Source organism: Ceratosolen solmsi, unplaced genomic scaffold (genome assembly GCF_000503995.2).
Source record: "Ceratosolen solmsi marchali unplaced genomic scaffold, CerSol_1.0 scaffold76, whole genome shotgun sequence".
Lineage (NCBI taxonomy): Eukaryota > Metazoa > Arthropoda > Insecta > Hymenoptera > Agaonidae > Ceratosolen > Ceratosolen solmsi.
Window position 1 is genome coordinate 49,112 of NW_011948465.1, and position 15,772 is coordinate 64,883.

The 15,772-nt window shown below is 19.3% G+C and overlaps 1 protein-coding gene across 1 annotated transcript in view; it reads right to left on the minus strand.

Moving 5' to 3' along the window:
• LOC105366952 (laccase-5) overlaps positions 1-10,154 on the minus strand; it is a 52,995-nt gene extending 42,841 nt beyond the window's left edge. Inside the window, exon 1 of the mRNA XM_011505565.1 lies at positions 9,924-10,154. Coding sequence (XP_011503867.1) covers positions 9,924-10,032 — 109 coding nt within the window. The 5' untranslated portion in view covers positions 10,033-10,154. The remainder of the gene's footprint in view (positions 1-9,923) is intronic.
• Positions 10,155-15,772: the final 5,618 nt, after the last annotated feature.

The window sequence follows — 15,772 nt, forward strand, 5'->3', positions numbered from 1 at the left end:
CAATAAATTATAATATACAATCATTAAATTTTAAACAAAAAGAGTTTTTAAAAGTTTATATTTAAAACTGCATTTTAAAACAGAGATATAAATCTTTACAAAATGTCCATGCAACTTTCGCTATATCGCTTTCTACATAAATATTTTTCTCTTATTTATCTGTTTGAAACAATGAATAACACAAATATTATTTTATTACATTACAAAATTTGTGTTGCTATCATTATTTATTAATCTCTAAACAATAATTTTATTTAGTAGCATATTTAGTAATATAATTCATGGATTTCAAGCTCTTCTCAAATTATTAATAAAATCAAGTATAAAATATTAATGTTTTAAATATCAGCCTACTGCCCAATAAAATTTTTAAAAGAATATTTTAAGTCTTTAAATACAATCTCTATTGTTTATTTAAGTTCATTACTTAAATAGTACTGAATATATTGTTTAAGAAAATATAAATTCATATTGTCCATAAAAATTGAAGTTTCATTTATTATACTTAAATGAATAAGTTTTATTAAACATTTATGAAAAAGTAAAAAAGTTTTAGGAAAAAGTTTTATTAAAAAGTTTTATTATTGAGAAATTCTTGTAAATGTTTATTATTTAATGAAAATATCTTGTTTATCTAGAAAATCTAAATACCTAAAACATATATTGAAATTGACATAGCAGGAAACATGAACTAGATTCAATAGCATTCGACGATTAAATGTTTAGCTTTTATAATTTTCTCTACTATAAACGTTTTAATTAACTTTACTTAAATAATTTAATATAAAACGGATTTATTTCCATTTTCTATAAGTTTTATTGTATCATAATTCTTTATGATTCATATATCATGTCTGTACAAAAATAAAAGTAATATATAAACAGCCATATGTCTGATTATTCTTTGACAAATTTCAGCTAATTATTAAGACAATTTGCCTAATTGATGAATAACTTTTTTTCGAATCATGGTAGGCATAAGTTGTGTATTATATGAATCAAGTAAATAAATTAAGACTTAATAAATTTCACATGATAAAATTTTATTTCATAAATTAAAAAAATTAATAAATTAAATAAATAAAATTAAATAATAAAGTATTTCTTATGTTACTCTCTAAATAATATAAATCTAATAGAATAATAAATATAATAAAGTAAATAATAAAACAAGCATCTTACATGATTGTTTATTATTATTATTATTTATATTTATATCCATTTAGTAGCTTTGTCCTTATATACTATAAGCATGCATTATATCACACGACGTAAACTCTATATAGGAGATATAGGCATAATATATAAACATTTATGAATACTATATCTCATAAATATAATCTAACTTTTTATTATCATAATTAAAATCAATACAATTCCTAATGTTTTTCCTTCTCTTCCCTCCCTTCCTCATTCCCACTGTTTTAAAGATTAATAGATTGACGGAATGGTAGGAGATAACACTGGATAACTCCATGATATTTTATATATTTGCAAATTACTAGTGCATAAGCTTCATTTTCATCTTATACATTTCTCACTTATATTTCTTTCAAAGACTACATCTTTTATGATTAAATACATTTTTGCATGTATAAATATTTTAAGAAATTGTTAAAGACTATTTTTCAATTTATTACGTAGTACCCAAATTTTAGCATAAAATTTAAATAAAACAATTTCTTTTATTGCCTGTATTTGTATTATTTTTATTTTGCATTGTACTGAACGTAGAATTTTATTTTATTTTCATAATTCAATTTGTACATTTATTTAAAATTATGAATGTTGTAATTGTAATTTGTAATTATATTATTACTATATTTCCTGTAAATATAATGGCCTTATAATATGTTAATATATACATGATAGATTGTCCGTTAACAATTAAGAAAGTATAATACTTTTTTTATTTTGATAAGAAGTTTTAATATTTTTGAAAAATATTTATTACTTTTATATGAAGCTATATAAACTCATTTCTATCTGTTTATTCGTGCTCATTTTTATTTTTTCTCAAGGTATCATTTGATTAATTTTATTTTATTTTATATTTAATGCCATATCATTTTAATTGGAAATACGAGACGTTTAAATATTATATATAAAATATATTGGCATTTTAATCAAAAAAAATTTATATAATATTATAAGTTGTAGTGAATTGAAATTATTATGAGATTTTTAAAAATTTAAAAAAATGAAAAATAATGTAACTAATTAAACAAAAACTGATTTCAAATAATTGTTATATTATATAACTAAATGATTTATTATTGCATTAAAAAATTATTGCATTCATTATAAATTAAATATTTTATATATAGTATAGTATAGTACAGTATTAACTATAATATGGTATTTTCTTTCTTCATAACCAGATACAGATAAATAGCTGTATTCAGAAAATAGTAAGAGTACTACTGAATAAAAAATCATATAGATTCAAAAGAATAAATTAACATTGATATAATGTACTGAAATATCAAATAAATGAAAATTATTTTATTTATTCAATAACATACATAAATCAATTGTATGCAATTTTTAAATGCATATATTTAAATAATTATTAAATTTGAAAACCAATAAAATAATGAAATTAAAATAAATCTAATTGATAAATCATATTACCATTTAAAATTAATATAAAAAAGAAATAACGTAAACAAATTAATGATTCATTATATTTTTATTGGTATCTTAGTTACAACAATAAAAAGTTTACATTTACATATTAATGAGTTATAATTTTATCAAATATAAAGACTTTCAATATGCACGATAAAGACAACAAAGTTATTATTATTTCTAATTACTGCAAATAAAGTAAAAAAAACGAACATAAAGAAACAAAAGATGTGCAACATGTGAACAAATAGAATTAAAAGTATCACAATTCATCAGCACTAGATTGACAAGTTAGAGGTGCTTCTGAAAATTATGAGTTAAAATTCCATTCTGGTCTATTGCCTTTTAAAAAAATTATTAATATGATAAATAAAAATAATAACAATAAAATCATAATTAATATATACAAACATAAGTATACATACTTACTATTATCTTAAATTTTCATCGTGAGTCAAAAGTGAAATTCAAATTAAAATAAAAAAAAAATATTTTTCTTTACAGAAAAAATTTTCATAATTTGTAAGCTTTTACATTATTTTTAATTTTGCAATCTTCACATAAATACCGTAATTGCAGATTCTAAATTTAACATTTTATTATAAACAAAATTAAACTTTTTTTAAAGTCTAATAAATTTTATTAAACTAATTTAGTATTTTTCAAACTTATCGCGAATATAAAAATTATTTTAATTATTTATCTTTATTAGAATGAAAAAATAATAAAAATTACAAATTTTTGTTTATTTTTAATATTGAAAATTCTAAAGAATTAAATGTAACTGGTTGACTGTATCAATGTAAAAAATTATTACCTAAATTGCATTCTGAAGTGAATGGAAGGCTCAAAACGACTAGTGCCATTCGCTTTAAACCCCGTTACGGATATCTATATATGAAACGATTGTGAGTGCAACGGACTTACCAATACCTTTCTCTCTTCTTTTTAACCTTTCTATTCTCAATTTTTTCTCGTTCTCATGCATTTAATAAATTATATGTGTTTCTTAAAATAGTAAAAAAATTTTATTTCATTTAGCTTGAATTTGATTAAACATCCATGTAATTCTATAATATTTGCGAAGGGGATTTGTTAAATGTAATACTAAGATTAAAATATCATTGAAATGAAAAAAGTAAAAAGTATACAGTAGTACAGTAGTAATAAAGTAATAAAACATTTCAATAATTAAAAGTATAAATATAATATCAATTGTTTAAAATATTTAATCTCAATAAATTTTTTTAATTAATTCTATATTCAATCGCTAATGATACAGAATTGTTTTATATTAAAAAAACGTAGTAAACATTTGTAATTAAACTAATTACAGATACTTAAATATTCCATACTGTAATCATATATACAGATTCAATATATTTCTATAGAACCTTGCTTACAATAAGTACTACACTTTCCACCATAAATTTTATATTTATATTATAATGAGAAATTTGATGTAATGAGAAATTATATTTTTTATATTTTTAACCAGTACTTTAATTAGTTGTTTCCCTAATATTCTTTCTGCTTTTGTTAAAAGTGAAGTTTCAACTTTTAAAGTACCTCGTTAAAATAATAAAATGTTGATACATGAACTTTTTTTAAAACTAGTTACTTAATATATTCTTTATAAGTAGATACATGATTAATTCTGATTGTAACTAATTGATCCTGCATTATTAATAAATAAAAGGATTATTATGTACTTGTATCCCTTTTTAATATATTGATATACTAATTATAACTATTGATAGTTAAATATTTAATTGCCAAAGATTTAAAATTGATATTTTACGTATTGTTGAATTACATCTATATACTTCAGTCTTCAATTTTTCTCAATAATAATATATATAATTTATTTTTATAATTTTATTAATATTTTTACTTTCATTTACTTTATTACATTGTATATTCCCAAAAATAAATTTAATTAATAAATTAATAAATCCTTAATCTTTTGATATTTTAGATTAAAAGTCACTATAAAAAATCATCTTCATAAATTGAAAAAATTTTATATTAATTTTTTTCGTTACTTTCATTCCAGCATTTTGTAGCACCTTATTAATTCATGTGTTCTTAATAGTATCATCATTCTCTTTGAATTTTATAATTTAGATATATTTTAATAGAAACTTCGAACTGCTTCTATATCATAACAGTAATATTAATTTGCATAAGTTTAAAAGATTTCGTCTTAATTTATTAGAGTTGGATGAATGATTGAATATGTAATCATATTCTGATAATTAAAATTAATATAATTATAATCAAAGTTTCGATTTAAGTTGTATAACTGTTATATTTAATTATATTTCTTTGAATCAAACTAAATACTAATTATAAGTTATAAAATTTACGCTATAAATTGATAAATTATTTCCAATTTCTATTTAAGGTAGGAATCATCCTATATTCTTACTAAGAAAATGTACGAAAATCGGAAATTAAAATTAGTTTTTCTCAATATCTTATTAAATAATTGTTATAAATATATATAATAGCTATCTCATTCTTTTTTAAAAAATTCTTTTTTAAAAAATTCTTTTTTTAATTTCAAATTTATTATTTTTTTTTTTTATTTTTTAATTTATACGTTACTAAATAAAATTATTCTTCTATCCAATTTTTACAACAGATCAAATAACCCATATAAATTAATTCTTCATAAGCTTTAAACAAACATTTAAAATATTTTCTAACAGTTTTCAAACAATTGCAACAACGTTTCTTAATCAATTTGCCATTTTTTAAATCAATAATATTAATATTTATTCAGTTTCATTCTCGCAAATAATTCTTGTAACATTAATTATTATATAATTGTGCACTCAATATTTTAGTTTAAAATAAATTTAATGAAAATGTATATTTTAGAATTAATTTATTTTTATTTTTTTCTTATTTTTATAAACCCCTTGACAAGTCAAATTATTTAAATTTATATAGTATTTTGGATTATATTTTAATATTTTCATTTGCTTGTTATCTCTATTTAGTTTTTGCTTTTAGGCTATTTTTTAAAATTTTTAAATTGTCAGCTCTTGTGAAACTTTAAAATTCTCATTAATCACACTATTATTGACAAATCTTTCCAGTTTCAGCCTTTATAAAACAAATTGCTTATTCTGTTAAGAAATTTGGTTGTTACTCTTTAAGCGTATTTTTTTAATTGAAAAATATTAAATTTTATAATATATTAGTTTGTAAAATTAATTACTTAATTCTTTTAATATGATTTTAAATCAATAAATAAGATATTTATTGATTTATAAATTCTAAATTTATATTACTTAAAATTTAAATTACTTATTTATTGTTTATAATTTTAATACAAACTTATTTTGCTTTTATTGCTTAATTAATTAATTAATATCATTAAAATAATTTCGTATATTTTATATATTATATATATATATATATATTACCATCTTCTTTAAAAATCATTATCTTTATATGACAGAGCAATGTTTATTAATTAATTTTTTTTTTTTTTTTTGCAAAAATTAAACATTTATTTATAATTTAAATATTTAGTTACAAATATATAAATGAATAATTTATTTATTTTTAATTTTTTATAATATTAATAAAATAATTAATTATTTTATTATACACATTTTATGTATTCTACAATTTTTTTTCAAATTTTTATTTATTTTATATCATTATATATTAACATATTTAGTAATATAATTTTAATTATTTTTCTTTTAATTTTGAAATTGATCAATATTACAGAAGACTAAACAAAATATTGTTTTCCATGTCTTTTTATATAAAATGTACAACAATTATCTCGCAATAATATCTAATTTTTGGAGCCGTTTTTCCTTCAGCAAGAAAATACTTCAATAAATTTTTTTTGCTTATTTTACGTTCAATATGATCATTATATTGTTATTTAAACTATTTATCTCTATCATAAATCTTAATTTCACTTAATAGTAGAGAATTTAAATAAAAATTTATTATTCTGCCTTATTATATTTTTATTTCATCTTCAAATTTGTCTATTAATTTTAGGTTTTACAAAATTATTTTTGTTTTAGTTATTCTTTAAAATAATTGAAATAATTGAAGCTAATTAATTCAAATAGTAATTTTTATAAAATATCAGTTTCATTTAATTACTAGTATAGATCAGTAGGCACTTAAAGTTTATATAGGTTTGGTTATATTTACGATTATGATTGCGAGGTTTAACAATTCATTTTAACTATTTAATCAAGTTATTTTTATGTTCATAAGCTAGGGCTTATATCGATAAAGTGGAAATTTTGCTATTTTTTGAAATTTTGTTTACAATTTGTATAAAATTAAAAAAAAATTTTCTTATTTAAACTATGATTTAATTACAAGATAATGTTGATTATTATAATAATGTTTTATTTCTAACCTAAATTATTATTAAGATTAAGCCTTAAATGATTAAATTTATTAAATTTAATGTTTTAATAATTTTTGTTTCGTTATGTTGGTTCATTAATAATTCATAATATTTACATACTGTATTTAAATAATATTTAAATTAATTTCAAAAAATAAGTTATAAGTATTATTTTCACAATGTTAATCACGTTTAATCGCGTAGTTATATACAATTTTATATAAATATTTTTGTGTTCCCTGGTATATCCGACTTAACAATCAGCTACTATCAAAATTAGTATATATACCTAAATTATACTAATTATATATTCATTATTTTTTAATATGCATATTATCGTTAGTTTTATTCCAGATACAAAAATGAATGTTATTATTTATTTGCATTAATATAATTAATAAAAATTTTATTTTAGTTTTTCTTTTATAATTGTCTTGTATTTAATCATTTTTATTATTTACTTTACCATTAAAAAACTTGATATATATACATTTTTGTTTGTTATTACAATATCTTATCTCAAAAATAATCTAAGACAAAACCAAAATAAATTAGGTCATAAGATCTTTTATATTTGAACTAAAAATAATATTCAAAGCGATATTTTTTATTTAATCAAGAATTTATCATTACGTCGCAGTAATAATGTAAGAATCACCTTCAATTGTAAGTATGTAAGTCAAATTTTAAATCCTAGCAATGTTATTATGAAATTTGGTTTTCTTTAAAATTATAAACTGAATGTGCGAAATTGTTTTAATTCTATGTAGTTTTTATATTAAGTATTTCCTTATGTAATAAATTACAGATATATTGAAGTAATTTTGGTAAAGTGTAAAATTATAATATTTGAACCCACCCATATCAGTTCCACTGTTAACATAAAATGCAATCAAAAACTTAAAAAAAAATTAAAAGTCACACTACTTAATATGTAATTTTTTAATGTATCGTTGGCATGGAATACATTAGTAATACAAGGATATATTAACGCTTTATAATTAATTACAACTTATATAAATTGTTATTTATAGATGAAGATTATTATTATTATTATTAATCAACAATAACTATACTCACATCAAACAAATTGGTAACAAATTCGCTATTCAGATATAACTAATAATATTTCATACCGAAAGACTAAAATTTCTTATTGAGTTCCTCTTCATTTTCAAAAATTATTCACTAATTAATATTTTAATTATCCAGCATTACTTTTAAAAATCAGAAACAAAAACATTATTTACAAAAGAAAATCTAATATTTAATGTGTAATAATTCACAAATAATTATGTATATACACGTAAAAAGAGCTAATAACACTATTTACTAGATTTACTAGATACTTAGATTAGATTCTTAAATTACTTAAAAAATTTTCTTTAAATAAATCTCTAATTTATTTCTAACGGCATTATATATATATATATATATATATATATATATATATATATATATAGAATATTATGTAAATAAAATTTTTTAAAGTACTTCTAATAATAAAATAATGAGCTCATTCAAATAAAAAAAATTTTGAAATCTTGTATTTAATTTCTATTTTATGATTTAAATAAATAATTAACAGTACAAAACAATTAATATATAAAATATTTTTAACATAATAAGATATTTCTATAATACGAATCCTTTTTCAGATGAATAAAATATTTAAATACAGTAACAACAATACGACAAATTTTTAAATATTAATACATTGAATTATATAACTGTATACTGGCGATAATTATCCATATTCTCAAAATATAAAATATAAATTAGACAGAAATCTATCATGTCTTCAGAATAAATTACATGGACCCCACAAGCGTTCAATCTTTGCACTATACTTTTCAAGTTTATACTACAAAAAATTTTAAAAAGTATTTTACCCCTTAGATTATGATTAAATAAATCATAAAACTATGATTACATCGAAATAATTGTGATAATAATGAATAAAATTAAAATATTTACTTAACCATTATATTCTATTTTATAATTAACTATAATAAATAATATCTGATAAAATCATAAATGATTAAATAGCTAGTGGTTTTACATCCAATCATTAAAACATTAATAAACTATTCAATTCAATCATTATAATATATTACACACATCAATAATAATAAGTACATAAATTTACGCAAAATTGCGTAAGTTTAAGTCAATCATCGTTATTATGACGAAACAATAAAATTCATACATTTATTAACTTATGAACAAAATATTATAAAGGTTAATATTAGAAATTGTCATTTATTTTTAAACTTATATAAAATACATAATTTCGATCTAAAAGACAAATCTTTTTTTCAGTATTTGTATAGTATTTTTTATTGATCCTTTTCTTTCAATTATTAAAGTAATATAGTTCTATACACAAAAAATATAATAAATTTTTTAGAAAGTCAAACATGTTTTATCCAAGATACCTTTATAATTACTTTAATAAACATTAATTAAAATATTGAATTTTTCCACATATTTTAAAAAATATTAAAATACAAAAAATTTATAATTAAAAAAAATTTGTAATTATAAAATAAATAAGAATTTAAGTTTGTTAATTGTCTTTTCATAGTACAATTTTTTTATTTTGAAATAATAGTTATTATATTTTTATTAAATGTAATTAAAACAATCAAATTTAAATTTTCTTAAATATAGAATCTGTAAAATATTAATTCACTGATAGCGAATTAATAATTATAATATAGAGAATTATAATTAATAATTATAAAAAAAATTCTTTCTAATTCATTTTGAAAATATTTTTTAATTTTTTCAAGTATAAACTTAATATAAATCTAATATTGTATAATATAAAAAAGGTACTTAAACATAGAATTATTATGCATGAAAAAATTTATATTGATAAAATAATTACCCTTATTTCTATTACTGCTAGCTGTTGTAGAATAAGCAGCTTCGTGTACATGTATTGAAGTTATTAAATAATACATAAAAAATGAATTTACATTTCTGAAGACTTTCATATTGTCAACAAAACTTGAGACCGTAATTAAAATATAAATTTCTTAAATCACTAACACGAACTCGATCGATAACTGATTCAATTTATATCTATAAATTTACACAAAATGAGAAACAGTGTAGAACTTGGTAAACATTTCACAATGAAGAAGTAGTTGAAGATCACAATTCAAAATTATTTTGAAGTAAAAATTGTTAATGATTTTTTTACAATACTTCAAGCATTGATTCTCAATCAATTGATATCAACCCGAATTCTATACTTACTCACTCAAGAGTGCAACACACGTATTTAATATCTAATGCTCCACCTTTTCAATGTACTATTGGCTCTAAGCCCAATTTCTTACCCAATAGTACCTCTTTACCTCCTTTCCAGATACCTTGGCGGCCAAGAGTAGTGGGTAAGAGAATAGCAATAGTATCGAATGTACACCTTTAATATGCCGTTACCGACTCTCTTTCGCTTTTTTCCCGTTCTCCTTCTCAGTTACTTTCTCTTTCTCCCTCCACCCTGTTACACAGACCCAAGTAAAAAACTGTTCACTTCCCCTCTCCTGGCTCACTCACGGTCACTCTCTTTAGCTCTCTCTCTCTCTCTCTCTCTCTCTCTCTCTCTCTTATATATATATAATCTATTATATCTATAATATATATATATATATATGATTACATAAATTTCCACTAGAAAAAGATAATACAATAAAGATGAATATAAGAAAGAAAGTATTATTTGCTGTAAATAAATTAAAATATACGTCAAATTTAACAAAGATTTTATAAATATAAATTAATTGTAAATCAAATTCTTTTACTTATTAAAAAAACCTATTATTTCATATCAACTATTGATTTTATGTACGAAATATTTTTTAATTCTAAAATTAAAGGTTTTGTGAAAAAATGTGAAAAAATATGAAAATCAGAATAATTGATAATAAAAATGAAAAAATTTAAATACACTTTATGGAAGCATTGTAATAAAATTTCGTTATAAAACTATACTGAATCTAATCTAAATAATATTGATTAAAACTAAAAAAAAATTAAATATTAAGAAATATTTTCATTGTAAATATAAAAATTGAAACAAAATATCTTTGTATTTTTCAAAAATATATATCCCTTAGAATGTCTATAATATTTTAAATGTAAGTATAAGTAGTTTGATGTCAATATCTAATATTAAAAAGCAGCTTTTTAAACTTTTTATTCTTAAATTTTGCATATTATTGGATACGAATTTCGTTAAAATAATAGTAATTAAATTATAAAAAAAATAATATAATTTTTTAGAAATTTTTTTTAGAAATTTATTCATGCTTTAAAACATAATCATGACTGAATTATTATAAATAGAAAATGAACTTCTACTATAAATTATATTAATTACTTTCGTAATAAATACTTATAAATAGTACATAAATTAAAGAAAAGATAAGTGTAAAAAAATAAAATATAATAATAAATAAATAAAAATGAAATATATAAAAAAATTATAATAAAACCAATTATAGCGCATGTGCTCAGATCTTCACTGATTCACTTTTAAGTTTTTAATCCACTTATGATAGAGAAAGATCTTACAAAAAAAATTTGGTATAGGAATTATCTCATTATCAAACAGATTATCTCATCTTTTAGAGAATCAAAAAACATTAAAATTAAATACATTTCAATATAGGCATTAAGGATTGTATATAAAATATTATAATTAAAATTTTTATTTAATCATAATTATTTATTTAGTTTATATCTATAAATTTTCTCAGCATAAAATTTATAATAAAATATTGATTACAGCCTATACTAATTAAAACAGTAAAATAAGTTACAATATTGGAAAATAGTATTTTAACATCAAATTTAATTTCTTTATATTTAGATAATAAGAACCTTTACTTTTTCTACAGAATCTAAAACAATATCAAAGTTACAATAGAATCATAGGTCATTGTAAAAAAAATATGTTTAAATACGAAAGTTTAAAAAAAACACTTGGGATTTTATAAACACATAACATCTGTCTGTATCGTATTTTCTAAAAGAAGTAATGCTATATTAAAAAACTTTTCTTTTTTTTTAATATCTAAATAAATGATAATTTCAATAAAAAAATTCGATATATTCTAAGTATACCATTTCATATATTTTCAAAAATCGTCCCCAATATTTAATATGGTTGATCGTAATTATAATTAATATTTATAATATATCGTATTTATAATTAATTGAATATGGTAAGAGATATAAGATTAATAATTTATTGATTAATCCCTTATAATTATTATTTATTACACTTATTTATTCTATATAAATAATTTAAAATTTATAAATAGTTCAATTCCATGTAAATAGATGTAAGATAATTATTTCAATTATTTTAGTTAAATATTTAGTGATATACTTGGGGTTATCTACGCTGTTTCCGAATTCAACTCTTGATTATGGGTCTCTTCTTCAACATCTCATTTCTTTAACCGTTCTCACTTGATGTTCAATTACAAGTCTATGGATAGCATATATTCTTTACCTTTATTATTTTTATGTAGATATGCTAGGGAATGCTTTAATCATTAAATTTGCTAAAAATAATTCAAAACTAAAACTAATAATTAAAATGTTTCTATTTTTTATTATGTATACAATGAATATATTTATGAGCTCCAACTGGAATTAAATTAGTTTATACAAATTATATATCGCATTTTTATAAATTTACAATACAAAGAAAAAATGACTCCAATATATTAAAACACTGAAAATGATGCAAATATATGTTGTATGAACTTTCTGTAACACTAATGAAAATAAAATTATTCACAAAATACAATAAATTGTTTGCATCAAATGTTCTTAAAACTATACCCTACATACAATTGAGAATAATTCAAGTTGTGAATGAAAATATTGAAAAGAAACCATTTAAGATTATTTCATTACAAAAATATTAAATTCAAATTAATTGATTAAGTAAATGTACTACCATTCATTATTGAGAACGAACTATAAATTTTTTTATTTGATTAAGAAAGAACAAATTTAACTCTATAACTTTTTAATGAAATTAATAAATAAATTAAATAATAATAATATAATAATAATAATATAAGAATAATAATATAATATAATTTTTTATATTTATATATAACTTTGATTAAAGTTATAATAATCAAGAATAGTTGAATAATATTTATTACATTTTTACATTGAGTTTAGTTTATATCGGTGAAATATTAGTGATAAATAACTACTTCTGCATCAAAAATCAATCACTAAGTAACCAATATGTAGATAAAATTATGAATTCAATATATATAAATATTTGTTACCTATTTTAACAAAACTAAACATGATTTTATTTATATATAAAATAAATATCAACTTAAATGAATTATGAAGATTAAAATATGGAGAAGTATATACAAACAAGGAAAATATATATAAGACAACTATAAAACATAAATGTCTTGATAAAAAAATAATGCTTTATTTCAATTGTAATTCTAGTATATTATCAATAACCTAATTTTAAAATTATAAATTAAAAATTAAAAATTAAATACTATCTTTATAAATAAAATAAGGATCCGACTTTTCGATGAACATTTTATTTATTTTCTTATTTTTATCATTTTATATTCTATTTTAATAAAACTAATACTATGTTTACGAAATGAACTTACAGATGAATTTGTATTTGAATACATATTTAAGTATTTGTATTTGTATTATAGCGTGTATGTAAATCTAGAAGAGAAGATCATACATTAATAGTAGTTTGGTCTTTTCCCAAACATACGTAACACAATTCCTTATAAATAACTTAACAATTGGGAATAAAGAAAAAGAAAATATTATCTACAATCATTGCATCCCATTGTATGAATGAAAGAACTACATAAAAAATATAAAAGTTAATTGCTGCTGAGCCGATAGCTATGAACTCTTAGCACTATAAATGAGAGCAACCATTTTAATTCTATAAAATAAGTATACGTTACTTTCACTCAACAACATGGTAATAACCAACATTTTTGTACCACTTTATGTAAGTGTTTCTTACTTTGGCATGAATATTTTAACTCATTTTTAGCTTTAAATAAATAAATATAAATAATTAAATTTAAAACTATAGGCTTATATTCATATGTAAATTTAAATTTATAATTTATAAATGTAAATTCAAATTAAGAATTGTTAATAAAAATAAATATTGAAAAAAAACTACTAATTCTCTAATCAAATAACTTAAGGAGAAAAGGATTTTTGAGGATAATCTGCTGTGATGTTTTGAATTACTAGATTGAAAAAGAAGTGAAATAAGCACTAAAAGCTTGGTTAAAATTATTTATAAAAAAAACAAAATAATTATTTGTCAAATTAGAAAAATGTAACGATACAAGTCATATTAAGTTCATAGTGAGTAAAATATCCAGGCAAATCGTAGATAATAGAAGTCACCCCGACGATCAAAGTTATACAATTCAACAATGATATAATCTCTCTTAAATAACTATTTTAAAAAATACAAGTAAAATTGTATATATTATATATCGTGAGAATAGAATGTATATCAAATACAGTAAACAAAAAATTAATCATAACAACAAATTATAGATTTGAAGTATATTTAACAAAAAATATTTTAGAATCCAAAACACTTCAGGAAGTATGAGTTTAAGAAAATTGAAAATACAAATAATAATAGTAATGATGTTGAATTATAATAAAAATAAATTATAATAAATTGAATTAAAATAAAAAATTGGAAAAAAATTCATTCATAACAATAATCTATTGTTGTTCTATGAACTATTTCAAAAACAAAACGAATTAAAGTGAAGTTTCGAAAAATAACAATAAATTATTTAAAAATATTTTGATAATTATTAATTTAGAGATTTTAATGTTATTAAATTTATTATAAATTTATTATATGTGTAATCGTTATTATTATTTCGCTTCAGAGTAAGAGATTAGACTTCTTCATTTAATTGAAAAATGATCTAAACGTCAAATTTCATCTTTAAATTTAAAATGATATTTAAGAGTTTCTACATACCTTTAGAAAGTAATAGCAATAAAAATAAAAATAAAAGTTAAGCATAATGTAAACATGACATTTATTTACATAAAGCACAAACGTGAATAATAAAAATAAATATAGGGGACTATTATTATTATTAACTAAAGAAAAATATGAAGAATTACTGTTCACAAACTCATTCACAAATAAAATGGAATGTTGTTAGACTTGTGTAAAAAAACTTAAGAAATAATATTTTGAAAGACCTATACTTTAACCTTACAAATATAATGTAACAAAGCAGATTTCTGGCCTAATTTACAAAAAATAAATAAAAATTAAAATTATTAAATACTATTACATTTCTAGAAAATTGAATTGAAAATAAATAAGTACCTGAATTAAACTTTGAGAGATTATGAGCAAATAGAGCAAAATTACATAATTTTCTTAAAAACCTTCTAATGATATCTATTTATATATATGTTCTGTATAAACATATATATGCATGTTAATAACTGTTTTTCTGCATGAGTATAAATGAAAATTGATCAAAAGCAAGTTTAAAAGCATATCAACAGAGGATACTACAAAATTTAGTCCTAAAACTCATCTTTTAAATTTGGATGTATGAAATTTTCTGTTATAAATTAGAATTTATTAATTATAAGAACCAGTATACTTTAATAATCAAACAGCGTGAATAAAAAAAT